The following is a 27,762-nucleotide window of genomic DNA, read 5'->3' on the forward strand; positions in this document are numbered from 1 at the left end:
ATTGTTGGCATCTGCTGGGCTGGCACGGAGAGAATTCATGGACATTCTTACCAGGGTGGGTATTCTGGAAGCATCTTGTGTTTTAAAGCTTAGAGGAACTGCATGTTGGGAGAACATGGATAAGAGAGCACGAAAGAGAAAGGAGTAGGGAATATCTAATTAAAAGGATACTTTTCATTCCCAATTCATTAAAGCACACAAAATAGATTTGAGGGATTTCTTTTTTGTTTTTTATTAACAGATTTTATTTTGTTTTTTGTTTTTTAATGAACACTTAGGGCTTAGTGACAAAAGGACTGCAATGGAAAATTGTGTTAAATGTGTATGTTTTTTAAGTCTAAGTACAAGAGTGTGGACTCTGAGATCATGCAACAAAAGCAGAAGGCAGCTAATGAGAAACCTATGCAGACAGAGGAAAATGATGATTATTTGGAAAACCTGAGTTTTCCAACTAGATGTATCATAAGCTGTATGACCAAGATTTTAGAGTGAACAGTCATTACATATGTCGTAACTCATCCTTATACAACTGTCTATTTTAAACTTTACCTTTCAGCCTGACTTAGTGTGATGTTTTAGAACTGTTCTTCAACGAAGAAAACGCCACACATGTTAAAAGGGGGGGAGGGGAGGAAATAAAAATCTAATTTCTTTTATAATAAATGTGAAAGATGACTTGTTAACACTTTGAATTTGCTATCTGTCAGGATGGAGCCACCGCACTCTTCCTAGCTGCCCAAGGTGGTTATTTGGATGTGATTCGATTACTGTTGTCCTCAGGAGCGAAAGTCAACCAGCCCAGGCAGGTAATGTTTGCGCGTGCGCATGGGGCGGTAGGCGGGGCGGGCCTTTGATCCTGTGGCAGCACCTGCGTAAGATAACCAGTCAGCACTGGGCGTCTTTAAACCCTTTCGCCTCTGGATAAAAGTTCATCTTTGATTAGGGTTTTCCCCATTCTTCGTTTTGGGCTCACCCGAAAGCCTATGATATCAGGCTGACACCACTATTCAGGATGTTTGGCGTCGGAGGTCAAGTACATACTCTGCCACCTCCTGTTCAAATAAATGATGGCTGTACTGGGGTCAGGAGAGTAGGCTAGCCTGGGACATAGGTAAATAGAGGCGGGTCAGGTAGCCTTGCCCTTGCTCAGTCCCTCTGCTGATATGCTGCCTTATCTCTTACCCACCACTTCTTGTGCTGAGCCCAAGAGGAGTCCATGTTCTTGGAATCATTACTGGGTCCTGCACCTTCATCTCTCATGATTACAACACCCTTGAGACTTCATTTACCAAAAGAAGATGTTATCTGGCAAATCAATTAACTGATACTTAAAGGAACAGGACTACAAGGTAATACAGGCCACATTTATAAATGGTAAAGAACCATCCAAATGTAAGGCATTATAATTAGCCTCTCATAACTATTTCTGCACTAATCCACTTGTTTTTAATGAAACATTTCAGATTAAGGTAACATTATTTTAAAGGTAGTTTTCTAGGGAAAAAAGCTGATAACTTACCAGTAAATGACATGCAGGCAGATTCCCACTGTCATGTGGCCTGATATGGGAAGACCTGTATGCTCGTTAGTGAATAGCTATAGGAACCTTAAGGTCGGCCTGAGCTCTTGGCCGCAGGCTTCTTCAGACTTTAGAAATCCAAGTGCATAAGGAACCTGAGAAAAGAAAGAGCCTTTGGGCAAAGTGGATTGGAGGTCAGGAATCCTGAGTTTTAGATCCAACTCTGCCACTAACTAGCTGTGTGGTTTTGAACAAGTAAATGAACCTCTCTGCACCTCTGTTACTTTATCTGAAAATTAGAAGGCTGGACAAAATGATCCTGATAATATCTTCAAGTTCCCAAATTTTGATAATTGTTTTATTCAATGTTCAATCTGTATTTCTTGAGCACTTGTCATGTGACAGACACTGCTATGAATATAAGATCATAATTTTAGAATTTTAAAGATGTTCTTAGGTTTGGAGGGCCCCAGTAATACTCCTGGGAAAGGATGCTTTTAGCAAAAAATAGCACTTCCATACCTGCCAATGTTGACATTTGGGAATTGGAATTTAGTATTTTCTTGTTGGTCCTTCTTATTTTGAAATCATTGATTGATTCTGAATCAGAGGCTTCATTTTTGAAAATTAATGAAAGGAATTTATTTTAGATTGCTTAAGTTTGATTTGGAGGCCATTATTGAGGGTACCACTGTGAATTTAGAAATGAGAGATTATCAAGATGGTCAAGTTTCTCTGTACATCTGGCACTTCAAAAACTCTGGTTGTAAAGATGCATTATTTGTATGCCTAAGGTACTGTTTGTAAAACACCAAGTTGACATGAGAGACCATATTTCAAATGTTGCCTGAATTATGTCCATTTAACCCTAAATTGAGTCGTGTGATGGCATTAAAGCCAAGAAGTTAAAGAGTAAGCCAGCAGTGTTGTGGTAGCCGCAACACACCGCAGCTGTATTTCATCCATCAGGAGTGAGGATAACCTGGGCAAAGTGGGCGACCCAGCCTGGGAACGGGAGGAGCCCACCCTTGGGTCAAGGAGCAAGTGACGTGCCTTTCCAACAACTGCATCTAATGCAACTGTGTGGAATTGTGAGTGTCCAGATCTGAAAAGATTGTTATTTAGGGAGAGGTGTTTTATAAAATAAGAATTGCTTTAGGGGGGAAAAGCGATGAAATTTTTCCTTTTCATAGAGCGCAGTAACCCCTTTGTACCCTCACACCATAATCTTTTTACTACCACAAACTTATAGTTAAAGGTGATCTAGCCAGGTCAGACTAGTCCAAGTTCTGTCTTCTGTAAAAGAGTAAACTTTGCATGTTTAATTCCATTCCAAGAAAACAAGAAGTGTCAGAAATACAGCAAAAGTGATATCAACCCCAGCTGACTTTGTCACAAGTTATGAAGAGGTTAAAAAAAAAGTCTAATTAAAAGTTTCCATTAAAATGGCCTGTACGTGGTAGACGGTTATATAGGTAGGACATTTAGAAGCCAATGTTTTATTCTGAAATCTCAGCTGACACATTGAATCATTGTCAGAAAATTCTTGAATTTACAAAATAAGGACAAGGATATTTGCCTGGTTTAATTTCTTAATATTTTTAGATAAATCTGATTTCTAATTTTTGCTTCGCCATTCCAAGGAGTCCTGACATTTTATGGTACACTGTGCCAGGATGTGAATGAAGCTGCATTGAAATTATTCAGCTAACATTTGATCTGAGCTTCAGGGAACCTGAAAGGTAGTAGGAATGACTTTTCCTTGTAATTCTATCACTGAAGAACTAACTGAAAACCTTCTTAGTACTCTTGTAGAAGGAATCATATGCATAAAGCAAGCCATAGGCAGATTTTGGAATGACTAATTTCTTTTTTTTTCTTTCTTTTTAATTTTTTATCCCTGGAAAGACTAAATTACTGTTTTGAAACTTGAAAAATTTTCCTTCTAAGCTGTCCTGAATAAAGAGGTCAAGAGTCACAGACATAATTGAAATCCACAGTCATTTAAAATCTCATTTTCAATTCTTCCTATGTGTCCTCACCAAGTAGAGTTGATGTGACTCAAACCTTTTTAATCACTAGCTGAGATGTCTAGTTAGTCTGTTTTCCTACCAACAAAATGCTTTGACATATACTTTTCCCAACTCAACTCACGCAGCCCATTAACATGATGCTTTTATAGAGTGGCGAAGGTCGGGCTCTGTTTACCTGGGGCTGAGGTTGGCCTGTCATCACTCATCTCTGTCTAGTCCTCTTAATATGCTAATCAGCATTTCTTTGAAGCCTGACCGAAACGCCATCTCATAAAGTGCCTTCTCTATCAGAAGCCTTGATTTGGACTCATATGCAGAGATGCTGGGACCCAGACAGTATCCTTTCTCCCAGGTTGTAAGCTTGGAGGGCAACCCAGTGGTGGGCAAAGGGCAACATAGAGTCAGCAGATGGGTGCAGTGTCCTGAGGGTTCCGAGAAGGGAGCGGACCACAGTAGGGAGGCCCTGCTGCTTGCATGCTCTCTACTCTCAGAAAAGCTGTGTTGACCGCCAGAGGACACCCTGTGGCCTGGGCAGAGTGCCCATAAGGCCTGGAAGGCTGCAGGGCATGGTGATCAGTGACTGGGAACTGGAAAAAGGCTCCGATACAGTGCGGGCTCCTGAGCAGGACAGGAGGATTCTAAGAGCCAGCTAGGAAGCCAGAGCCAGGTCTCGGGGCTGGGACTGCGGATGGGGGAAGTGAGCAACTTGGTAGTTACAGGGATATGGATAAGAAAATGAAACACAGGCCCAGTTTTGCTTTTGAACTGTATGACCTTGAACAAATCGCTTTCTCTCCGTGGCTCTCATTTTTTTTCATCTGTAAAACCATGATAATGATGGTACCTTTGCTATAGGAATACTGTGAGAATTAAAAAAATAAATAATCCCTGCAAAACTCTTCATGCAGTGGCCAGTATAAACCGAGCACCTAGTAAATGTTAGGTATGGTATTATCATTTCTATTCCATCCAGACCTTCCTGGAATAGAAAACCCATCAGAAATCAAGGCTGCTCTCTTTCCCTCGTAAGCCAAGTTGTCTCTGTCATCTCAAAGTCCCTTCTTTCCTCTCTTTCTCTCTCCCTACTCCTTTCCATTTTGATCAGCTTCCTCTGCCTTCGTATCTTGTATGCGGTCCCCAAGTTTACAGGTCAGACCCCCAGGCTCTTGGCGTAGCCATGTCACTGTCGCAGCTCATCCCTGCCCTCCAGGCCACAGTGGCCTGGCTGGCCTGCCCATCCTCAGTCTGATCACTTGTGGCTGGGAGAATGGGTCAGGGTGTGGGCAATGCAGGCATCTAGTGACATCTTTTACAGATTCATTTGCTGGACCAAGGACACAGAGTAGAGGGACCCAGTACTGAGAAATGGGCTCCAGGGCCGGTAGCAAAGGTGTCTCCATATTGAACCCCCTGTGTTACTGATGAGGTTCCTTATAATCTCTTAAACCCCCAACTTAGAATAGAATTGGTCCCCAGCACTTGCTGTCTGGCTCGAGCCTGCAGGTGAAGTAGCCTAAGTATAGGTACTGGAAGGCAGTAGAAGCAAAGAGCTAGTGCCACTTAATACACTTATTGCCATGGGAGAGAATGGCTTTATGGTTTTAATTCTTTTTTCTAAATCATCTTTAGGAGCCTAAATAAGACCAAATAAAATTTAGTCTCTAATACAAGTCACATCATATACCCCATCTCATGCTGTGACCTCTCTATAAAAGTATATTAGAGGAGACTTGAAAATATTATCTCAAATGGAATGAGGGAATAACAGAGCTGGAAGGAACTGCAGAAGTCCCCTATTTAACCATCCATCAGGTACTAGAAGCTGATTGGTAATCAGCCACTGTGAAACCTCTCCAGGCGTGGGGAACTCATTACTACCTCATCAGCTCATTTAGTCTTTAACCAGCCCTCCTTATCATTCCTTTCTTACATTGAGCCAGTGTACCACTTGGTATGCAAAATCAGTCTAAATTTTTTTCTGCTTGTCATGCACATAAATAGTAAACAACAGCTGTCATAACCCCGGTGAATCCCATCTTCTTCAAGCTAAATGTTCTATTTCTTTAAAAAAAAAGTGCGGCTGAGATTGTAACTTCTACTTCATGACAATTTCTTTGATTTAATATACTTTAAAACTGTATATTTTTGTCAAGAAGTATTTTAAAACTTACATAAATATTTTCAGATGTTTTTCCTACTCCGATTCTCTCCAAAGCTCTACAAAAAAGAAGCTAGATCGACTTAATTGCCCTCATTTTTATTATGAAGCCATCTTCACAGTGAAGATTCTGACTATTGTAATAGAAGGAAAATATATGACAAAGCAGAAATTGAGGTGTACGGAAGAGGAAAACCTCTCCTCTTCACAAACTAGATAATCAACTGATAAGTAATTGGATCTGACAAGAGTTCTCTAATTCACATTCAACTTCCTGTGTTCACAAATCAGCTTTGGAGAAGTAAGCACCAGTAAGGAAATACACAGGTTTCCCCCAAATCTCATTTTCCCAATCGTTCCTACCTACTCTATCAGTTATCTCACAGGGTAACTGGGAGAATCAAATTAAATAAAGCACATGGAATGCTTTGTAGACAAAAGTACAAATTAAATTACTTACTGTTTTTCATGATAAATAATATTCAGACTCATTTTCTAAGCATCTGTTGGCCACTCCTTGTGCTTAGCACATTTCTGTATGTTTTCTCCTTCACAAATATCTCTGTGAGGCTAATGTTTTCACAGAAAGGGACAATGAGGCAGAGGGATTTCCCTAAGTTCTCACGACCAGGAAGTGGTGACTTCTTTTTCCACCTACTGTGACTATTGCAATTAAGGTGATAACATTTGATAAAATATCAAAACATTACTGTTATGATATTAATAGTTGTTGCTAATATAGCACCTCTCAGCACTTTCCCACATATTAGTGTCAATTAATAGAATTTAACTAAAAACCACCAAACCCTTGGAAAGCACAGGGAACAGCCTGCTGGCTGCCTTTCCTTGCCTGCCCTCTGGTGGTGATGACAAAAAAACAGATGAACCCAGAGCGGGCAGGAGGGGAAAGTGCATCCGCACCTGAGCCCAGGAAAATCCTCTGTGGAGCCCAGACTCTCTGTCCGGTCTCCCGGGGCCCTGCCCACAACCCTTGGGCTGTAGCCAGCTGGATTTCCCCCAGATCCTTCTAGGCTCCTGATTTGCCATCACCCCACCCAAAGGTCTTGGTCCTCTGTCCCGTTGCCAGGACAGCAGTGGGCAGTGACCCTGTGCCTGCTGCAGGTGGTACACTGGAGCTGAAATGATATCCTCCAGCAGAAAGTGAAGCTTTAGCTTCTGTACCTGAATCATCTTGCTCTTCAGCCCGCAGTCCCACTGATGAATAATTCAGTCTTATCTGACTAAGGCAGTCTCTTTGGGTCCCATTACCTTAATTGCGTTTGAGGTTAAGGTTAGTCAGTTCTGGGTTCTCCCTCTTCCTGACCTTCTCTCCAGGTGACCCAAGTTCTCAGAGGTCAGACTATCACCCTGGCATTGGAGTTGGGGTGGGGATGCTCGTGTCTGCTCCTTGTGCTGGCTTGTCAGCCTCCCTGGTCCCTGAGCATCCTGCCCTGGTCCCCGAAGGCACAGCTGGTCCACCATATGCGGGCCCTGCCATCATCTATGTCCCTGACATCCCATGGCCTTATCTCCCCAACCCAGGCTTACTCCAGGCTGCTGTTCAGCCAGCACTTCTGATTTCCCGCAGGCAGGAAGGCAGGGACTCCTGGGGGGATGTGGGCCCGGGGTATTGCGGGCATGTCCAACATGGGTCCAGACGGCTCCCACGGCCGTTTCTCTTCTACCTGTGAGGCACCAGCCAAGCACAGAGCTCCTTAGGGGGCTTGCAGTGTTCCTGGGTTTCATTCCAAGAACAGGAGAAAATCCTTTTTTCCTATCTGGAATTCACTATAATTTATCTGGGTGTTTCTAGCACCCTAGCTTACCCAACCCAGATTCAACCCAGAGCAGGAGGAAAACATAGACACTCATGACCCTGCCTCCCCTATCGCTCTCTAGTGCCTCCCTCCTGCACTAGAAGGGTTTTCTAGTTTCCTTTCTGTCCAGCAGGAACCACCCTCCTTCCTGTCAACTCCTTCTCTGTCCCTTGGATGTTTCACCTCTTCTTCTCTGGAGCAACATACCTCAGCTTCATGGCCCAGTGTTCGCAGAAAAAGGGTCACTGGGCACATAATACATAGCAAGTTTTACCAAAACTATCAATCTGCTGTAGCTGGGCACTGCGCAGCAGCCCCCAGAAGACACAGTATCACATCCTGCATAAAATTATGGTCCCTGAGAATGACATGGCTTGGGGGGATTCTGGACACAAGAGCAGAGTGGGAGCAATGTCTTTAGCTTTCTGACCCTCAGACCGGCCTCAGAGGAAATCGCCCCCTCTCCTGTAGGAATGAGGGGGCCCCACGAAGCAGGGTGTGTTGTGTGAACCCACCCGTAAAGCAAACAGGCAGAGTCCGGGCAAAAATCAGGACAGACTGGCCTCTCCCCGGGTTTGTCGAATTTGGTTCTGCTTGGTATGCATGCAACACAGCCGCTTCCCACGCGTGTTCCCTGGAGCCCCGCAGCACACACGGCCGTGAAAGGTCCTGCCGTGCAATGGCTTTTATAAGCCAAGATCTGAACCCAAGTAGTCCGGACACTGCCAAATGCCAGCGTACTTACGTGGGTTAGAATCACCCTCGTCGTGGGCCGTTGGGAGCCCTCCCCGGGGCGTAACCCGCCGTCCCGTGGATGCTGTGTCCTCTCCCCGCAGGATGGCACGGCGCCGCTGTGGATCGCGTCGCAGATGGGCCACAGCGAGGTGGTACGGGTGATGCTGCTGCGCGGAGCCGACCGCGACGCCGCCCGCCACGTGAGTGCGAGGACCGCCGCGCGCGCGGGCTCGGATGGGGACGCCTTCCATTGAAGCCTTGACCTCCGAGTTTAACTCAGCCGAAACGTGCGGAGGAGACGCAGCTCTATTCTGTCTCTTCCTCACCGGGGTTTTCTCCCAACCTCTTCCTGCTCTTCAGCAGGAAAACAAGGGAAAGGTCTGAATCAGTTGAAACCTAGCAACTGCTGCTCAGTCTTTCTAAGGGGAAAATGTTGAATTCCTTGAGATCCTCCTCCACCTGGGCTGACCTCTGGATGACCCGGGAGGACCAGGTAGGAGACTCAGGCCTCGGCTGCCCTCGGGGATGTGTCCCCCAGCGGCTGCTGGTCTGCCTGGCGCTGCGCCTCCTGTTGGCCTCCAGGCCACAGTGCAGCTGGCTCGCGGGGTCTGTGGTTTGGGGTCCTCGGTGCCCCGGCTCCCCGAGCTGCAGACCCCCGCACCACATCCCCCATCGGCCTCCACTTAGCCTCTGTTGGGGTCACTTAATTTTTTTTTTTTTTTTTACAGTATCTGGCCTTTTTGCCCTTAATATTACCCTTGCCTGTGTGACCCCCCTCCACTGTCCCAAGTCTGAGCCCACAAAGGGGGAAACCAAAAGACACATTCCTGACCACTTCTCTGTCCTCTCTCCCACTCTCTCTTTTTTCCTTCCCACAATCTCTGAAGTCAGAAAGGAAAAACCCTCTATTCTCATCTTCCTCCTGATTCCAGCTAAACCTTTAGAGCAGCCTGGGGTGTTTCCTTTACTACAGGAGAACTCTGTGAGCAAAATCCTCCAAATACAGAAATTGATGCGTGAAAGTAGGAGAAAGGGGGAATTGGAAAATCTCAGGCCAGAAAAGGATGACAGAGCTTAATATTAATTTTTGAACTTGTCTTTGCATTCTTTTTTAACAGATTTCAATCTATCCCCTTCCTACTCTCCCCCCATCACCACTACCACAGGCAGGCAGGTACCCAGGACAGACTAGAGCAAGGCTGTATACACGGGAAGGCAAAATAAAAGCAATTTAAAATTTTAAAACAGTAGATACAGTTCAACAATTATTTAAATCATTAAAAATGGTTCAACTGGGAATTCCCTGGCGGTCCAGTGGTTAGGACTCCACACTTTTACTGCCGAGGGCACAGGTTCAATCCTTGGCAGGAAACTAAGATCCCACAAGCTGCACAGTGAAAGAAACTTAAAAAAAAAGACAGTTCAACAATTAATTTCTAAGTCATGAACTGCAGAGACTGCCTCTTTAGTCCATCTATGTTCTAAAAATATCCTCCTGAAATTCCCCTTGTTCCTGTACCCAGTATTCTAAGGGACTAGAAGACCATGAATTCCCAGATGGCAGGGTTCAAAGATAATGTAATAAGTCACATATTTTGTCTGGTATTCTTTCACGCAGAATTAACTGTTTAATATGCTCTAAAATGATTTTAGATTAAGAGACATTGCAGGCCTGTGCTTTAGTTTACACATTTTGCCTCCTTCTGACAAGCACATTCCCAGTTCTCAACCAACATTTCATTATTATCCAACACACACATATGTTAATAATCAACTTTTCTTTTCCTCTCTCTGTAAAGGATGGTACAACAGCATTACTGAAAGCAGCCAACAAAGGGTATAATGATGTTATAAAAGAGTTGCTGAAATTCTCACCCACCCTCGGTATTTTGAAGGTAAGACCTACAGAGAAAATTTTACCAACCTGTAAAAGAGAGAGGTTAGAAATTTAAGAAGTCCACACTGGGGACTGCAGTAGAATCTGGATACCATTAGCATGGTTAGTTGTATTCCTGAGAGAACATGCCTACAACTTGTCCATGTTAGAGATTCCTGGGCACTGGTAGAAATGGGAAGGTAATAAAAAGAGTGAACCAGAGTCTGTAGGTACCTAGTTTTCTAGGGGAAAAAAAATTAAACAATAGTACTGAAATTGCTAAATTGGAAATCACCCATATTGATATATCATTGGAAGATTTGTGAAATCCTCCACAAATGAAACACATGATTTGTGTCCCAGAAAACATGAGGGATAGGAACTCACATTCCTTCTCTTCATTATCTGGGGCAAAGAACCACATTGTTACCTTAGGTGGAATGAAGTAAGCCTCAAACATCTGGACACGTCAGAGAATGTGTCATTCTGGAGGGCTGTGTCTTCCAGAAACAGAGCCCCAAAAGTCCTTTTTTAAGTTGTAATCATTTTGGATTAAAATATTTCTCAACTAGAGTATCTACCAGAGGTTGGCAGTCTTTTTCGATAAAGGACCAGGTAGCAAATATTTTAGGCTTTGTGGGCCACACAGTCTGTGTTGGAACCGCTCCACTCAGCCATTGTAGAAAGCAAGCAGCCATAGAAAATATGGCAACAGCAAAAAGTGTGGCTGCATCCAATCAGACTTTATTTATGGATGTTGTATTTCTAAAATTTTATATTTTTACATGTCACGAAATAGTCTTCTTTTTTAAATTTTAAAATGCTGAGCTCATCGGGTTGTAGAAAAACAGGCAGGGCAGGGGGAGGGGGGAGCTAGATTTGTCCTGCGGGCTGTAGTTTGCTGACTCCTGGTATACACTCTAGTGTTTTGTTAAATAGAGGACACCAAACCTGTTCTAAACTTGGGACAGTAGTTTAGCACTTTTTTGGATTTATTGATGTATCTGAAGTCTACTTGCCCTTTGGATGCCTTCTGTCTGATCTTTATGTGTTTAGGCTCCGTTGTTGCTGTCAGCTGATACGGAGCTGCTGTTGGTGTGCCTTTCTCTCTTGCCCCAGTGAGCTAATTCTAATCTTCCATGAGCTTGCGAGTCAAAAAAGCTGTACTTTGTACTCGTGAAAATTGTTTGGAAAGTAAGAATAAAGTCTGTGAAAAAGAATTCTCTATGAATAAAAGAAACTAGCTTCAGAAATGGACTTCGCAATATCTAGTCGTGTTGCAGACAGCTCTTTTTTGGCTTGGTTTTTTATTCTTAGCCACACTGCACTTTGGCAACACTGATAAGTTGGTTAAGATTTTGATAAGTGAAATATTACCAGATTAGTGTATTGCCGCACATGGCAAACATGGTAAAGCAAACAGGGAAAACGGCTACTTTGCTGGAGTTTTTCTCTGGATATGATATTTAACGTGCCTACAAGATCAGAAAGTGTTTTACGTATATATATGAAGTAGTTAATTTGAAAACTAAGCTTGCATTTAGGTACTATTCACAGACATATTTACCTTCTAGAACAGATGTCTTGTGACTGCCCATCGTTCTTATATTGGGTTTGTTATATTCTCTTTTCCCCTTCCAGAACCCAGCTACACGCTGCACATAGCTGCTTCCTTATGTCAATAAATATTTGCAGTAAATTCCATAAAATGTCAGCAACCTATTCACTAGACCGCTCAGTACCCAGAAACGCTCCAACTCAGGGCTGGGGTCGGGGGTGGTCCTCAACGCACCTACTCTTACTCTTAAGCCGTGTAGCTCCCAGTCGCTCTCCTGCCCACCTGCGCGTGTGGAGGGTGTACAGCTGGGTTGACAACTCAGCCCGTAGGTGAGCAGGCTGTTCCTCCAGCCTTGCAGAAGTGTGCTCACCAAAAGCACAAAGACCTTAAGGAAAAAAAATGTTTGACGTAACATTGTTGTTTTTCCCACAGCAAGTTCTGATGCCTCTACAACAGACCAAGTGATCATGAAGTCACGTACACGCTGGGCAGATACCTTATTTCACTTGCAAAAGGTTATTGGCAATATTTATACTGACCGTACACGGTGTCCCTGAGGATACTGTACTAGGTGCCGATGTGACTTTGAAAAGGGAAGATAAGGATGAGCAAGGCTCTAGCATTACAGTCTCATCAGGCAGGCTGATCCGTGAGGAAAGCCAAGCCGAGTGCTGATGCCTGTGAGCTCTCTCCTGACACACACTGTCCTTTTCTCCTAGAACGGGACCTCGGCACTCCACGTGGCCGTGCTCAGCGGAAATATTAAGGCAGTCGCGCTGCTCCTGGAAGCAGGGGCAGACCCAGCCCTGAGAAACAAGGTACCGTCTTAGTCATCTTTTCCCTCCATCGGGTGCCTGTGCAAAGAGATAAGGCAGCGTCTACTGAAGCCAAGACAGCATCTCTGGCTCCAGTCACTATCCTCATCCTTGGGCATAGTAAGGGCATAAAATGTTGTCATTATAGGTTATGAGTGAGCAGTACATTTGGACCCAGAGGATTATACTAAAACCCCTATATTATCAATGATTTTCAGGTAACAGTGGGGCGGGGGTAGGGGGCAGTGGTTGTGGGGAGTAAGGTTATAAGTATTCTATCATCAGAGAAGTGTCCTAAAAATGTCAAAGTTCCGGTAGTTTAATCACCATCCTCCGTGAGTTGGATACTGGTACCTTGAGAATTGCCTGTGCTCTATTTGGTGACCTCATGGGGAAGATGTTGCTTTTTATATTGTTAACAGGACTTTGCCCCACAGTTCCAAAACCAACCCATATTTTTTTTAATTGAAGTATAGTTGAGCAAAACCAACCCATATTTTTTTATAGCTCAAAATTTTTCTTAGTTTTCAATTAAGCCAAACTTGGAGGTGGGAGGATGCCCAGTAAAAAATGACTGTCATTGTATTTCCTCCTACTCAACATCTGCATAAGCAGTCACATGTAGAGACTGGGGGTGGGAGGGTAGCCTAGGAAAGGTCTAGAGGAAGCACACTGAAACTACTGACTTTTGAAGGAGGAAGTATGGTGGGGACTTATTAACAGGGGAGAGTATGAAAAGCAACTTTCACTTTATACTTATATAGTGTTTGAATTTTTATAAGCATCTATTACTGTGTTAGATTTTATTAATAATAAAACCAAAATCAGATAACATTTCATGATATTTTTAAAAGAAACCATTAAGAAGTGCAATTAGACAACATGCCAAGAGCCGCTTTTTCTCATTCCACTTAGCACGTGGAATTATTACTTCCCCTGTTCCTACTATTGAACTGCTTGAAGACAACATCTTTGTTTATTTCTTCCTGAGATACATGGGTTTGTCTTCCATTAGCTGGTCTGGCTGTGTGATAAGCCCGCTGAAATCACAATTGCTCTCTTCTCTTTGCACCTTGGACACAGATGTCCTAAAAAGATCAGTCTTCTTTGCTAAGCCACCCAGTACTGAATTAAGGCAGTTTCTTTACATAGAAACTGAAAGATGCAATTCCTTGTGTGTCTCGTGGAATCTCAGCAATAACGGTTATGGGGAATTTCCAGTGACCAAAATGCTGGTCTTTGGAGTGTCTGTGTAGCTGTCTGTGTTGGAGTTTCATCCTGCAGAAGCCCTTGGAGAGCCGGGAGTAGCTGCCTGGAAGCTGCCCGCCTGCACGCCAGGCAGCCCGTAGAAGCCAGGCTCTTCAGAGGCAGCTCCAGAAGCAAGGGTGTTGGGATTCCAGCAGCCACTCAGGACTCTTGAGGGGGTATCCTTGACCTTTATTCATTCATCCAACAAACACTTATTGAGTGCCTGCTAGATGCCATGCACTGTGCTGTGAACATTGTCTATGGGGAGATAATAGTGAAAGAGATTCACATAGTGTCTGTCTTCATGGGGCTCAGAGTTTACTGGGGAATAAAGATAATTAAACAAGCAATTGCAACACACAGTGACAAGGGCTGTCAGCAGGAAGTGAAGAATGCTATCGAAGGCTTTCTGGAGAGAGTCACTTTTCAGCTGGTACAGAAGCACCCTTCTGCTCTAGGGGCTCCAGGACTTCTGCGCTGGGGCAGATGCCAGAGGAGAGGGTACCCAATGGCCCAGTACCTCTCCCCACCCTGTAGCTATCCCCATGGGTATGGGGATCCCATGTTCCTGATACCCCCAACTGAGGACTCAGAACACATCTTCTCCCAGGAGCAGTGGGGACAGAGAGTGGTGTGATGCTGTGGGTCGTGAGTATGGACCTATGGTCCTGCTCCATAATGAATAAGATGGCCTTTAGGGGCTAGCCTGGGCGCTAGCCATCGTAACCTGGGCAACTTGAGAATTCGGTGGGGACCCTCCTGAGAGAGGAGGAGTGAGACCAGGTTTTTAAAACTATATGGATGACACACAGAACAGTGATGTGATTGACTGAAACAACACAGTTTGAGAGTATAAAGCTTATTTTAATGGTAATGGATATGGACATTCATGGAGATGGTCACACACACTGTAACATAACAAGCTTGTCGACAGAGGTGCAGCTTCTTAGATCCATTCCTCTTCCTGACTGTAGAGGATCCTCTGGCTACCTGCCAGCCTGTCACCAAGGACCAGTAACCAATGCAAGACAGTTAGTTCTTCCTGAGGGTACTCTGAGACTGGATGGCGCTCAGGTCCGTTCTCCAGGAGCATTATTCTCAGCCCCAGGCATTAGGCCTGTACAACATCTGCTCCTGCAGGAACTAAGCTAATACTAGAATTAACCCCACAGAGGGGTCTCTGGTCTAAAGCTGCATCGAATAGCACCTCTTGTTAGAGTCAGTCCAGCACCAGCATCAAGGGTCCTTTGGGTGGGCAGGGGTGCAGCTGCAGGACATGCTGCACAGCAGACCACTGTGGCAAACTCATCATTCCCAGCAAGTGAGGTCCCAGCCAGTAGGTGGGGGTCAGGGAGCAGGATCCAGCCTAGAAGGTAGGGATTGCAGGAGCTTCACCTAAGATCAGGGTTTCAGATAGAGCAGCCGGGGTTCCAGGTTTAACTGCAGGGAAAAAAGAAACTACATCCAAGTTCTCTCCCTGATTTGGTTGCCTTTCTACGCTTTAATTGCCTCCCCTGAATTCCCAAGAACATCCTTTTATTCGTCTGTAACAACTGTTCTCAAAGTGTGGTCCATGGACCCTTGGGGTGTCCTCAAAACCCTTTCAAGGGTTCTAATAGGTCGAAACAATATTCTTAATAATATAGAGACACTATTTGCCCTTTTTCACTGTGCTGACATTTGCCGTAATGGTGCAAAGGCAATGGCGGATGAAACTGTTGGCACCTTAACACACATCAAAGCAGGGTCACAAACTGTAGTGGCAAACGATTTTACGAACCTCTAAGTTATTTTACACGTTGTAGATTATTTTATAAAAGTACCAGTTTTACCTAAGAATGTCTTTGATGAAGCAGTAAACAATTATAATTTTATGAAACCTTGACCCTTGCTGTATGTCTTTTTACTCTGTAACAAAATTTGAAGTTTGCACCAAGCACTTCTGCTGTAGGCCGAAGCACATGGTTGTCTCAGGGAAAGCACTTGTGCAATTGTTTGAATGGCAAAGGGAGCCAGCCACTTTTTGAGGGGATCTCTACTTTTACTTGAAAGAACGGACTTGTATCCATCACATGAACCTGACAGCTTCCCGATACCTGTAGCTTTTCTGATGAATCAGTGATAATATTAATGAATGATGTGAGCTTTGAGGATTGTATAATGAAATGTGTCAACATTTGGAAGATCTGCATAACTCAGTGAGCTACTATTTTCTAAATGGCCAGTACATGATGTTACAAACATGCATAGGTAAAAAATCCACCTGCAGATAGATAGACCTATGGATTTTAATGCAACAGAGTAGAAAAATTCATTGATGAGGTTTCAAATTCCACATGGCAATTTAGCTTTAAGATAATTGATTGGATACAGAAGCAGATATAAGAATCCAATTGTCGGGGCTTCCCTGGTGGCGCAGTGGTTGAGAATCTGCCTGCCAATGCAGGGGACACGGGTTCGAGCCCTGGTCTGGGAAGATCCCACATGCCGCAGAGCAACTAGGCCCGTGAGCCACAATTACTGAGGCTGCGCGTCTGGAGCCTGTGCTCTGCAACAAGAGAGGCCGCGATAGTGAGAGGCCCGCGCACCGCGATGAAGAGTGGCCCCCGCTTGCCGCAACTAGAGAAAGCCCTCGCACAGAAACGAAGACCCAACACAGCCAAAAATAAATAAATAAATAATAAATAAAAATTAAAAAAGAAAAGAATCCAGTTGTCTTCTTTTAAGCTACACAGTAAAGAAATATGCAAAACTGTTAACAGTGCTACACTTCTAACTTTTTTGTTTTTGAAAATTTAGTTCTTTTTCATAAATATGTTATTTATGTTAACCTGTAATGGGTTTATTATTTTTAATGAGTTAATAAATATACTTAAAATTTTTTCAGTTTTCATTTTTGATTAGTTAAAAACAAAAGCTCTTTGGGGTCCTCAATAATTTTTAAGAGTGTACAAAAGTCCTGAGACTAAAAAGTTCGGGAACCATTGCCCTATAATGTCTATTTCTTAAGATAGGGACTCGCTCACAAAGTAAACGCTTACAGAATGTGTCTCAGCGACACTGTGGAAAGAAAGGACATAGAGTGAGGCTGGATCAGGTGGGGTGTCGGGCCACTGAAGCTGTTCTTCCCCATGTGTCTTATGCTCTGGATGTTTCCTAACTCTGCCTTCTCATCAAAAGATGAGTCTCAAGTCCCTAGCAGACAGACTGCCTTATATAATAAACTAATAAGTTATCAAATCTATTTATTGACAACATACTAGATAAGCTAGGCATTGTGCTGGAAATGAGGATACAGTGATTAATAAGATATGGACCCTGGCCTCCTGGAGATTATAGCCTAGTAAGGGATATGGCTAGATAGAAAAATAACTCTGAAAGACAAATATCATATGATATCACTTATATGTCAAATCTAAAATATGATACAAATGAACTTATTAATAAAACAGAAACAGACTCACAGACATAGAAAACAAACTTATGGTTACTAAAGGGGAAAGGGAGGGAGGGATAAATTAGGAGTTTGGGATTAGCAGATATAAACTACCATATATAAAATAAATAAACAATAAGATCCTACTGTAGAGCATGGGGAACCATATTCAATATCTTGTAATAAACCATAATGGAAAAGAACATGAAAAAGAATATATGTATATGTGTTTGTGTGTGTGTGTGTGTGTGTGTATCTGAGTCACTGTGCTGTACCCCTGAAACTAACACAACATTGTAAATCAACTATACTCCAAAAATTTTTAAAAAGAAAAATAACTAACAATGAGATAAGAAAGTAACTGGTGATATTTATATTTAAATATATTTAAAGAAAACCTTTAATGCCTTGATACAAAAGACTGAGTCCAGTGGGGTTTTTCATCAGTGGAGGAGCAAGTGTGGGTCAGGGGCCCCTCTTTGGAGTCCCTGAAACCACACCAACTGTGGGAATTTACTCATGCCTATCTTATCTTCTTTCAGGCCAATGAACTTCCGGCAGAACTAACCAAAAATGAACGTATATTGCATCTCCTCCGAAGTAAAGAAGGACACAGGAAGAGCTAACTTAGCTTCATATTCGACTGAAAGATAGAAACCTTAATCATATTGTCCAAAAAGAAATTGCTTTTCAAATAGTGTTGGAAATTCCTAGAAGAATGAGAACGCCCAGAATGCCCATGCTGCGTCCCTGACCAAGAAGAGCTGTGCTTTGTGCCCTGAGTCAAGAGCAGAGCAGCTCAGGGACCCCTTCCTCTCATGTAGTGGGCTTCTCACACTGGCCTGTAGCCCCACTCCAGGGGGCCTGGCACGTTCGTGGATTCCGCAGAAACTCGTTTTAAACTACATCAACTTGGGTCTTTCAGTTAAACTCTAAGACAGAGTTAAACCCTCTGTCTTAAAAATAGAAACAGAAAGCTTTGTTCCTTTAAAAAGACTGAAAGTCTGACCTTCAGTGAATTGGTGCACTTTTGCTTTTGTGTTAAATGTATGTGTGCTCAAAGATATGGCTCCATCGTATTTTACATATATATGTATGTCATTCCAGTGTAAAATGTTCCCCTCTATGAATCAATGATGTATAAAGGTATATTATTGAAAAGCCACTTCTGACATTCCACCATGTGCTTTTCAAAGATGGACTGTTGAACTATAAAAAAAAGAAAAATTGTTCATTTTTACCTGGAGTCAATGTTGTAGGTATGATAGGATACAAGTGGCAAATTTGGAAATTCAGAAAATTACAAACCACAAGAAATGTAGGCTTGTCTCTTTGAACCATTACTTTGGGTCTATTGCTGGGAATCTATTTCCTGTGCTGTAACTAAGTAGACTTAACATGATGTGGAATCTTGAGCTTCCAACACCAATTGCTCGATACAATGACTTTGGAGTCCTTGGATAAAATGTGATATAATATGTTGCTATTACTATTGCAGAAGTATAAGTAATAAAAGACTGTTACTAGTATTTAATGTGTTCATCTATGCGTGTTTTTGGGCTGATTGATTCCAAGAAAGAAACCTGGGTTTTGTTGAATTATTCCTTTGAGGGGGGTCAAAATTTATACTCAATGCACTTTATAATCAATGGTGTCTAAATGCCTCAGTCAGTGCCTAATTGCACACACAAAAATTAAACCTTCTTTCTATAATCTACCATAATAAACACTGATGGCATTTTGTTATTTAAACACATCTTTAGTTTTCTTGTTCATGTTCTGCTCTGGTTTCCAGCCAATGTTCTATGTTAAGATGGAGGGAAATGTTCTAAACCATATATATATATTTTTTTTTTTTTTTAACCAACTTACAGTGGTACTAAAAGTATTATCTTTATGTCAGTAAATGAATTATAATTTTGAAATTCGAAGATATTCTCTTAAAGTTTGTTATGATGAGTAAAACAATCAATCAACAAAAATCAGCTTATTTTAATCCATGTCACAAGCAAAGCCAGTAATGAGCAACCCACAGGGCCCCCAGAGAGGCCTACAACCTGACCAGCCAGGCAACGAGCCTGCAATCTAATTTCTGGATTAAAAAATTAGAAAGCTGTCTGTATTGCTAAAACATCCAGATATAAACATTTTAGTAGTTAAAAAGCAGTGCCCATCTCCTCGCTGGCTTTCTTTTATTCAGCAAAGTTGTACAAATACATCTTCTTTTATGGGAATTTCATAAAGCTATATTCATTTTGAAGAGGAAAATAATGTGGCCTGAAATGCTTTATTTTTTTCCCCAACCAAAAAAAAAAAAAAAAGGTTGCTCGTCACTGATATAAATCAAAACAGTGTAATGGGTACTGATAACAAAGTTCCAAAAGACAAAATGGGATGAAATGACAAACTTAATGTTGACAAACAATGTTTTTCCCTAGAGCATGTTGTCCTCGGCCTATTTGTTAGATCCTTTAAAATGGATAATGTTCTTGACCAATATTAGGGGCATAAAGAATGAATTCAGTAGCTTTAACAATATTGAAAGGAGGCCTTCTTAACTGTAGGTAAGAGGTCTCTAGCTTAGAAGGATCACATTTAGTCTAAATGAGATGAGATGACAATATTATCCATAGCAGGGAAGAAGATTGTATTAATCCCTCACCAAAGACTGAACAAAAGTTCTGTTATTTAAAATTAAATTGTGTTTTTTAACTTTTTAAAATAAAGTTAAATTGCATTTATTTTGCACACAGGTAGATGATTCTTATTTTATGTTAATCTAATTCACAATTCAGTGCTCTGCATCTTAAAACTTAGAAGTAGCAATTCCTATGCAAATCGTTTGCTTAATTGAACCCCCAAAGTTTTTCATTACATTCGTTTGATGACAAATTCCATGTTATAATTCAAAATAAAGTTAACGTACTACCCAGTTTGCCTTTGCTGATTTTTCCTATTTGTTTTTAATCAGAAGTTCTTTCAGTGTGATTTTTAATAGTATGGAATTTTAGAGTAAATAATTCCGCTCTGTTGATAAATATATTGATATTTGGAAACTGAATAGGATTGTTCAGCTTTATGGACCTATGATTTCATTACTTCTACCATGGAGAACTTTTGTAATGATCCCCAAAGGTTTTTTATTCAAACAAAAATTCCTGGGATAGTCATGAAAGGTACTGAAAGGTACCTGAAGGTCCTGAAAGGTACTGAAAATGAAACTCTAAGCTGTACGTCGTGACGATTTGATATTTGTAGACGTTGTGAAAGTATTCCCCCAGCCAGGTAATTAACACATCCATCACCTCACATATTGATCTTTATGTGTGTGTGCGTGTGAGAACGTCTTAATACCCATTTGTATTATCTATGATGCTCCTGGCTCTTCAGTCCTTTGCATTGGCTCTTTCTTCTGCAATAGTTGAGGATTTTTGCACAACTTCATATTTAGGAAACAAGTATTTGCAACGGTAACATTAGGAATCTGGAGCACCCCATGGCCGTTCTGGGGTCCTCCCCTGTTCCATCCACCCTCTGCAACTGAAACCACACAACTCTGATGGGACTCAAACCCAGCCAAAACCCAGATTGGGACTTGAATCCTGTCATTTAATTAAGATTGCACACGTGGTCTAATGGTCACGTGGACTTAATGAAGCTCAGGTTCTTTATGTCTCAGCACAGAAGGAATTCAGGGAGAGGCAAAGTGGTAGGCAAGAAGTGGATTTATTTAAAGAGATACACATTCCATAGACAGAATGCTGTCTGTCTCAAAAGGCAAGAGCAGCCCTGGGAGAAATGCATGCCACATACAGAGTGTGGGCCATCTCAGAAGACAAGAGGCCCCGAAATATAGGGTGGTTAGTTTTTACGTGCTGGGTAATTTCACAGGCTAAGGAGTGGGAGGATTATTTCAACTATTTGGGGGAAGGGGCGGGAATTTCCAGGAATTGGGCCACCGCCCACTCTTTGACCTTTTATCGGAAGCCTCAGAACTGTCAGGGTGCCTGTCAGTATGTCATTTAACATGCTGATGTATTACAATGAGCATATGACGAGGTTCAGCTCGAATCTTCCGCTATCTTGGACCGAATCGGTTCTAACCAGTTTTTGTCGTATTCTCAACAGCTATGTTATTCTTTTATTTTATTTTGTTTTATTTTAAGAGAGCTTGGGAATAGGCTATTTTATTTTACTTACTTATTTATTTATTTATTTATTCATTCATTTTTTTTTACCGTGCCCCGCGGCATGTGCACTGCAAGCGCGGAGTCCCAACCGCTGGAACGCTAAGGAAGTCCCCTTAAATGTTGTGCCTTGCCCCCTCCCTCCTCTTTCACAACCACAGAAGAGTTATGTCTCATCATTACCCCACACTGGGGCACCTACTCAGAGGAAAAGAGGACCCCCCGCCAAATGCCAGGCTACTTGGAAACCGACGGCGACGCCTGCATTTCGGGGTGGGCCTGCGCTGCAGATTATAGGGGTGAGAAGCTGAGGTCCTAATTTCATTATGAAGTGGTTTTGGTGCTGGAACTGGCTGAGCCTCACAAGTGGAGTCTACAGATTATTAGTACTAACAATAGAAAGAGCAGCTAACATTTGTTAAAGGATTGTAATGTGCTCAGCATTTTACATAGATAATCTCATGAAGTTTATATGCATTTTCTTATTTACCCCTGAAAACAACCCTATGGAACAGGCACTATTATCATCATCATCTTGCAGCTGAGGAAACGGGCTTTGAGAGTGTTTTTAAAATTTATTTATTTATTTTAAGATTTGTTTATTTTAAGATTTATTTATTTTAAGATTTATTTTATTTATTCATTTACTTTGGCTGCGCCAGGTCTTAGTTGAGGCATGCGGGCTTCTTAGTTGCAGCATGCATGCAAGATCTAGTTCCCAGACCAGGGATCGAACCTAGGTCCCCTGCATTGGGAGCGAGGAGTCTTATCCACCAGACCACCAGGGAAGTCCCAAGAGTGTTTTTAAAAAGAAACAACAGGCCCAAAATGGAGTCAGTTGCCCCCAGAACAGCAAACCAAGGTTTAATTTCAATTTCAGCTACTCCTAGGAGTGTGAACTTTAAGCTGTCAATCTAGAATTACCACATCAGCACCTGTGAGGTAAACTGCATGATAGATCCCCGCCCTTCCCCCAAAGGAAGGTGACTTTGCCTGAAATACTGTAACCTTTTTTCTTTTTTATGACTTCCTTGTCCCACTCCCTTTCTACCTTTGAAAACCTTCCATTCTGTACAGCTCCTAAAGCTCCTTTCTACTTGCTAGGTGGGATGTTGCCCAATTCATGAATCCTTGATTTTTTTTTTTTTTTTTTGGCTGCCCCGCGCGGCTTGAGGGATCTTAGTAAACCAACCAGGGATCGAACCCATGCCCTCTGCAGTGGAAGCGCAGAGTCCTAATCACTGGACCACCAGGGAATTCCCATGAATCCTTGAATAAAGCCAAATAGGTCTTCAAATTTACTCAGTTGAGTTCTTTTTTTTAACAAGAAATAACCTCCCAATGCTATGAGGCCAATGCTAAACCCTCTGATCTTTGGGTTTTGCTTTTTTTAGTGGGGGAAAGGGGGGAGAGTGGTGCCCAGATGGAGTCACGGTTATGGCATCAAGGCAGTGAGGGTGGAGAATATGGGACTTTTTTTGTTTTTAATGTTTAGAGGTAGAGCTAATGATAATTCGTGATTAATTGAACAGAGAGGGTGAGGAAAAGAAAGAAGAGTTAGAAATTATACTAAGGTGTGTCAGGGGACCCTAAGACCACTCCCAGGTTTGGTGATTTGCTAGGAAGACTCAAGAGGGTCATTGTATGGTCATATTCATGGCTAAGATTACAGCGAAATTGATAAATAGCAAAATTAGAAAAGGGAAAGGGAAATGAAATGGAGATATAGAGGAAACCAGGTTAAAGCTTCCAAGAGTCCTCTCCTCTAGGAAAGACTTGTGACAACATTACGAAGTGTTATCTGCTGGGGAAGCTCATTAGAGACTCACTCAGGCTTTTAACTGGGAGCTGGTCACATAGGCACCCTCTGCCTTAGCGTTTACCAGAATTCCAGACTTCCAGAAGGAAATCAGGCATTTAGAATAACCACATTGTTTGTGTAAACAGCAAAGGCACAGTGAGCCATTATCACTTAGGGAAAGTTTTCTATCAGTGCAGGGAACTATTTGCCAGTCAAGAGTCCAGATGCCAGCCAGCAGCTAACCTTGTAAGCAAGACTTTCTATAGACAGCATTCTCAGGTCTGCTGTGCTAACTCTTTCCCACATACAAGGTTTACATGGAGGATGGTGAAATTTTCTCTAGGAAATAAAGAACAGCAGAGTTGGGGTGGGGACACGTTCAGTTTGAAGAATGTGTGAAATAGACTCCAGAAGGCAGTTGGAAATAGCAGCTTAACGTTTAGGACAAGACTATTCCTGATCTGGGCATCATCTATGTAGAAGTGATGGTCAAAGTCATGGGACAAATGAGGTCCCCAGAAAGACTCTGGTGAGAGGAAATAGCTGAGAAGGAAATTGGAAGGAAGAAGGGAATCAGCAAAGGAGAATAGATGAAATGGACAGGAGTGGGAAGTGAAACGTGGATCAAGGGAGGAGAAAGTCTCAAGAAGAGGAGAGCAGGCAACAAACCCCATGAAGAAGTGTGGCCATGAAACACCAGGGCCGACAAATTGCAGACCTCCTTTGCTGCACAACCTTGCCCTTGGTGCGCTTGTTCAGTCGTCAAAGAACTCTGGCCCTGTGTTGGAGAGGAAAAGCATGGGGTCTGGTCAGGACCTGCAGCTAATGATAAATTAAATGGTTGACTTCAAATGATTCTAGTACTGTTGGTACAATTGTTTTTTGAAACCACTCCTAACACTTTCTAGGAATTGTTGGCAGCCATCAGAATGTATTACCTCTGCTTGTCACCAACAAGGAACTTTGTGCAGGATCTGTGTGGTGCCTGAGAGTTAATGTTTTACTACCTTCTTGGTAAAGTGCAAGAAAGTACACTTATCTATGCTGGTCAGTTGGTCTTAATTAGTGAGTTCTATCTCACTGTGAGAAGGTGCTAAAAAATGAGCATGTAGAACCATGCTGAGACCCAGCTACATACAGACTCACACCGTGTGATGATTTTTCATGCCATTTTCCCTCATCAGCTCACACCCATGTACTTACCTGTGCTTCAAAATATGGAGAAAATCAAAAACCAAAATCAAAATGAAATAAGACAAAAAATATGTTCTATGCTCTCTGGGCAAATTTAGAATAATTTATTTCACATTCGTCTGACTGAGAGACTGGCCTGTCTCTTTACTCTGTTTAACTTACCAAACACAATGAGAGAAGCCAGGAATACTAACTGGGGTGTTTTCTCCAAGCTCTCTGACCATGCTTAGTCCTCAGTTAAATAATTTATGCATTAGTGGGCCTGGAAAGTCTTAGAATCTTTTCCTGGTGACTTACCCTTATTTTTTGGCAATATTTTAAGATAATTTAAAAATATGAGTGAAGTCATGTTTTAACAATTGAAGGAAGTTAAAGATCTTCAGGCTTTTGTGGTTTTTTTTTTTTTTTTTTTTGGCCACGCCACGAGGTTTGTGGGATCTTATCTCCACAACCAGGCAGTGAAATCGCCAAGTCCTAATCACTGGACTGCCAGGGAATTCCCAAGATCTTCAGTTTTTATTAGATGCCTTGTCAGCTTTATCTCTGGCAACAGAAAGAATGACTTCTCCCATCGCTGATCTCTTCTTCTCTCCCTCACTAGAATTTAACCCTCTAATTTTTAATGAAGGAAATGCTGTTATTGTTCCTATTTCTCGCAGTTGAACTTTTAAAAATAGCCTTAGAAAAGTCTTCCGTTTACAAGTTAGACTCCCTATTTTAGGAAAGATAAGACCAAAAGCCACCCCAGACGAAGGAAACTGTATTATGTGACTGAATCCTCCAGATTAGGGAATGCCAAGTGAAAACCACTGACAGCCATGTTTCAAGGTATCCCCATGCTAATAGCATCCTGTGTGAGTGTAAGCTACACCGCAACCCATGACTGGATTAATCACCAATTCAAATATCCTTAGTATGGTGAGTAATACTTTACCATAAGTCTGACCAAAACTACCCCATTCCTAAACCCTCATAAACCACTGACACTGAAGTCATGAGTTGTGTCTGTAAGCTATTTTAAATGAAGATGTCTGTAAAATTTGGCTTGCTTAAGTATGGAGTTTTAAAACTCTATTGCAGAACCCAAAAGAATTGAGTGTTTATTTCAAAGAAATGACCTGTACAAGAATGTTCATAGCAACTCTATAATGGCCCAAACTGGAAACAACCCAAATGTCTGCCATGGTATTTTTATACAATGGAATGTTACCAAGCAATAAAAAAAGATTAACTATTGCTATAAGTGATGTGGATGAATCTCACAGACATAATGTTGAGTGAAAGAAACCAGACACAAAAGAATATGACTCCATTTGCATGAAATTCAGAAACAGCAAAAGCAATTTATGATGATAGAAGTCAGAATCGTGGCTATCTTTTGGTTGGAGGAGGGGATGATATTGACTGGGAAAAGGCATGAGGGAGCCTTCTGGGTCCTGAAAATGTTCTATAGGCTTCCTCTGGTTGGTGGCTATATGGATCTGAGGTAACTAGCCTCCAAGAAGGCCCCCAATGCTCCCCTCCTCTGGAATTCTTGTCCCTGTATAGTCCCCCTCCTACATTGTATCAGGACTGTTCGGTGTGATCAGCAGAATATGGCAAAAGTGATGGCATGCCACTGAGTTGAGGCTCTGTCTTGTTCTCCCTTGGATCACTCACTCTGGAGGAAGCCAGCTGCAAGTCTTGAGAACACACAAGCAGCCCCGTGGAGAAGCCCACATGGAGAGGAACTGAGGCCTCCTGCCAGTAGCATCTTGGAAGCAAATATTCCAGCCCCAGTCAAGCATTCAGATGATGTAGCCCAGCTGACACCTTGACCACAACCTCACAAACCAAAACCACCCAGAACCACACTAATCCCTGGCTGACAGAAACTCTGATATAGTAAATGTTTCTTCTTGTAATCTACTACATTTTGGGATAATTGGTTATCAAGTAATAGATAATATAAGTATATTATATGTAAGAACTCATTGAACTGTACAGGCAAGTTTTATATACTTTATATATGGGTTATATACGAATAAAAAAGAAAAAAGTCTATTACCAAAAAGAGGCTGCCAAAAACACTCAACCTGAAACTCCCTAGAGGTTTGGCAGAAGCATGAACTCAGGGTCTCCTATATTTCACCAAAATGTGTTTGCAATGTGTAGCCAGACAGAAGGAGACAGGTGTGAGCTGGTCACCTTCTCCTGTTCCCTGTGTTGAACTGGTCATCCTCCGATTGTCTACAGGTGGTGCTTTTAGAGTCAGCTCTAGCTGCTCTTCCTGGACCTTTTTGGGGGCTGTCTGTTAGCAAAATTTACAATGTCTACAGAAGTGGGGCCAACTTCTCCATGAAGCCCAGTAGGCCTAGTGCCTAGGGCCCCTGACACTTTCAAGGTCTCCTAAAATGTTTTAACATCAATTTATTTTAAAATCAGAAGAAAAATAAAAATATAATAATAATAAATATATAATAGTGAAATCAGCTTGGATTATATCCATCTTTATACCAAATGCAGTTGTAAAATATAATTTTAAGGAGGGAGGGGCCCCCAAAGGCAAAGGTACTTAGAGCCAACAAAAGTCATAACCCAGCCTGAGCACAAGGAGGCGTGCTATGGACTGAACAGTGTCTTCCCCCAAATTTATATGTCCCCCTAACCCCCAATGTAACTACTTAGAGACAGGGCTTTTAGGAGGTAATGAAGGTTAAATAAGGTCATAAGGGTGTGGCCTTAACCCGATAGGATTCCGTGACTTTCTACAAAGAGGAAGAGAGAGATTTCTCTCTCCACACACGTTCACCAAAGAAAGACCATGTGAGCACACAATGAGAAGCCAGCCGTCTGCAAGCCAGCAAGCGGGGGCTCACTAGAAATAGAAATCACGGGCAGCTTGATCTTAGACTTCTCTGTCTCCATAACCATGGGATATAAATTCCAGATGTTTAAGTCACCCAGTCCATGGTATTTTGTTACGGCAGCCTAGGCTGACTAATACACGGAGGGAAAAGTGGAAAAAAAAAAAAAAAGAGCAAAGTGAAGACATGCCGAGTCCAACGGGAACAGTCTCAGGTATCACCAGATTAAGTCAGTTGCATCCTAGTACCCCAAAGGCCCAGCTCTATCTTCATTTCCTATTATTGAATTTCAGCCTTCAAGTTAGAAACTAGGCAAGCTTGCAATCTGTGCAGAGGTTAGGCATTCTTTTTTCTTTGCCCACTTGAATCACTGCCTACTTTGAAGGTTCCAAGTTAGCAGCAGCAGCAGCAGCAGCAAAAAAAAAAAAAAAACTTCTATATTAGAAGGACTCAAAGTTATTTTATTGGAATAAAATTTTATTAACATGAATATCCTGCTGAAATCACATCCCTAGTCTAGAAAATGAGATGCAGTGGTT

At 42.2% G+C, this 27,762-nt stretch overlaps 1 protein-coding gene across 1 annotated transcript in view; it reads left to right on the forward strand.

Annotated features, from left to right (window-relative positions):
* The window catches only part of ANKRD29 (ankyrin repeat domain 29), a 40,133-nt gene extending 22,025 nt beyond the window's left edge, over positions 1-18,108 (forward strand). Inside the window, exons 7-11 of the mRNA XM_061169807.1 lie at positions 708-806; positions 8,364-8,462; positions 10,062-10,157; positions 12,416-12,514; positions 17,738-18,108. Coding sequence (XP_061025790.1) covers positions 708-806; positions 8,364-8,462; positions 10,062-10,157; positions 12,416-12,514; positions 17,738-17,821 — 477 coding nt within the window. The 3' untranslated portion in view covers positions 17,822-18,108. The remainder of the gene's footprint in view (positions 1-707; positions 807-8,363; positions 8,463-10,061; positions 10,158-12,415; positions 12,515-17,737) is intronic.
* Positions 18,109-27,762: the final 9,654 nt, after the last annotated feature.

The sequence above is a fragment of the Eubalaena glacialis genome, chromosome 15 (assembly GCF_028564815.1).
Source record: "Eubalaena glacialis isolate mEubGla1 chromosome 15, mEubGla1.1.hap2.+ XY, whole genome shotgun sequence".
Classification (NCBI taxonomy): domain Eukaryota; kingdom Metazoa; phylum Chordata; class Mammalia; order Artiodactyla; family Balaenidae; genus Eubalaena; species Eubalaena glacialis.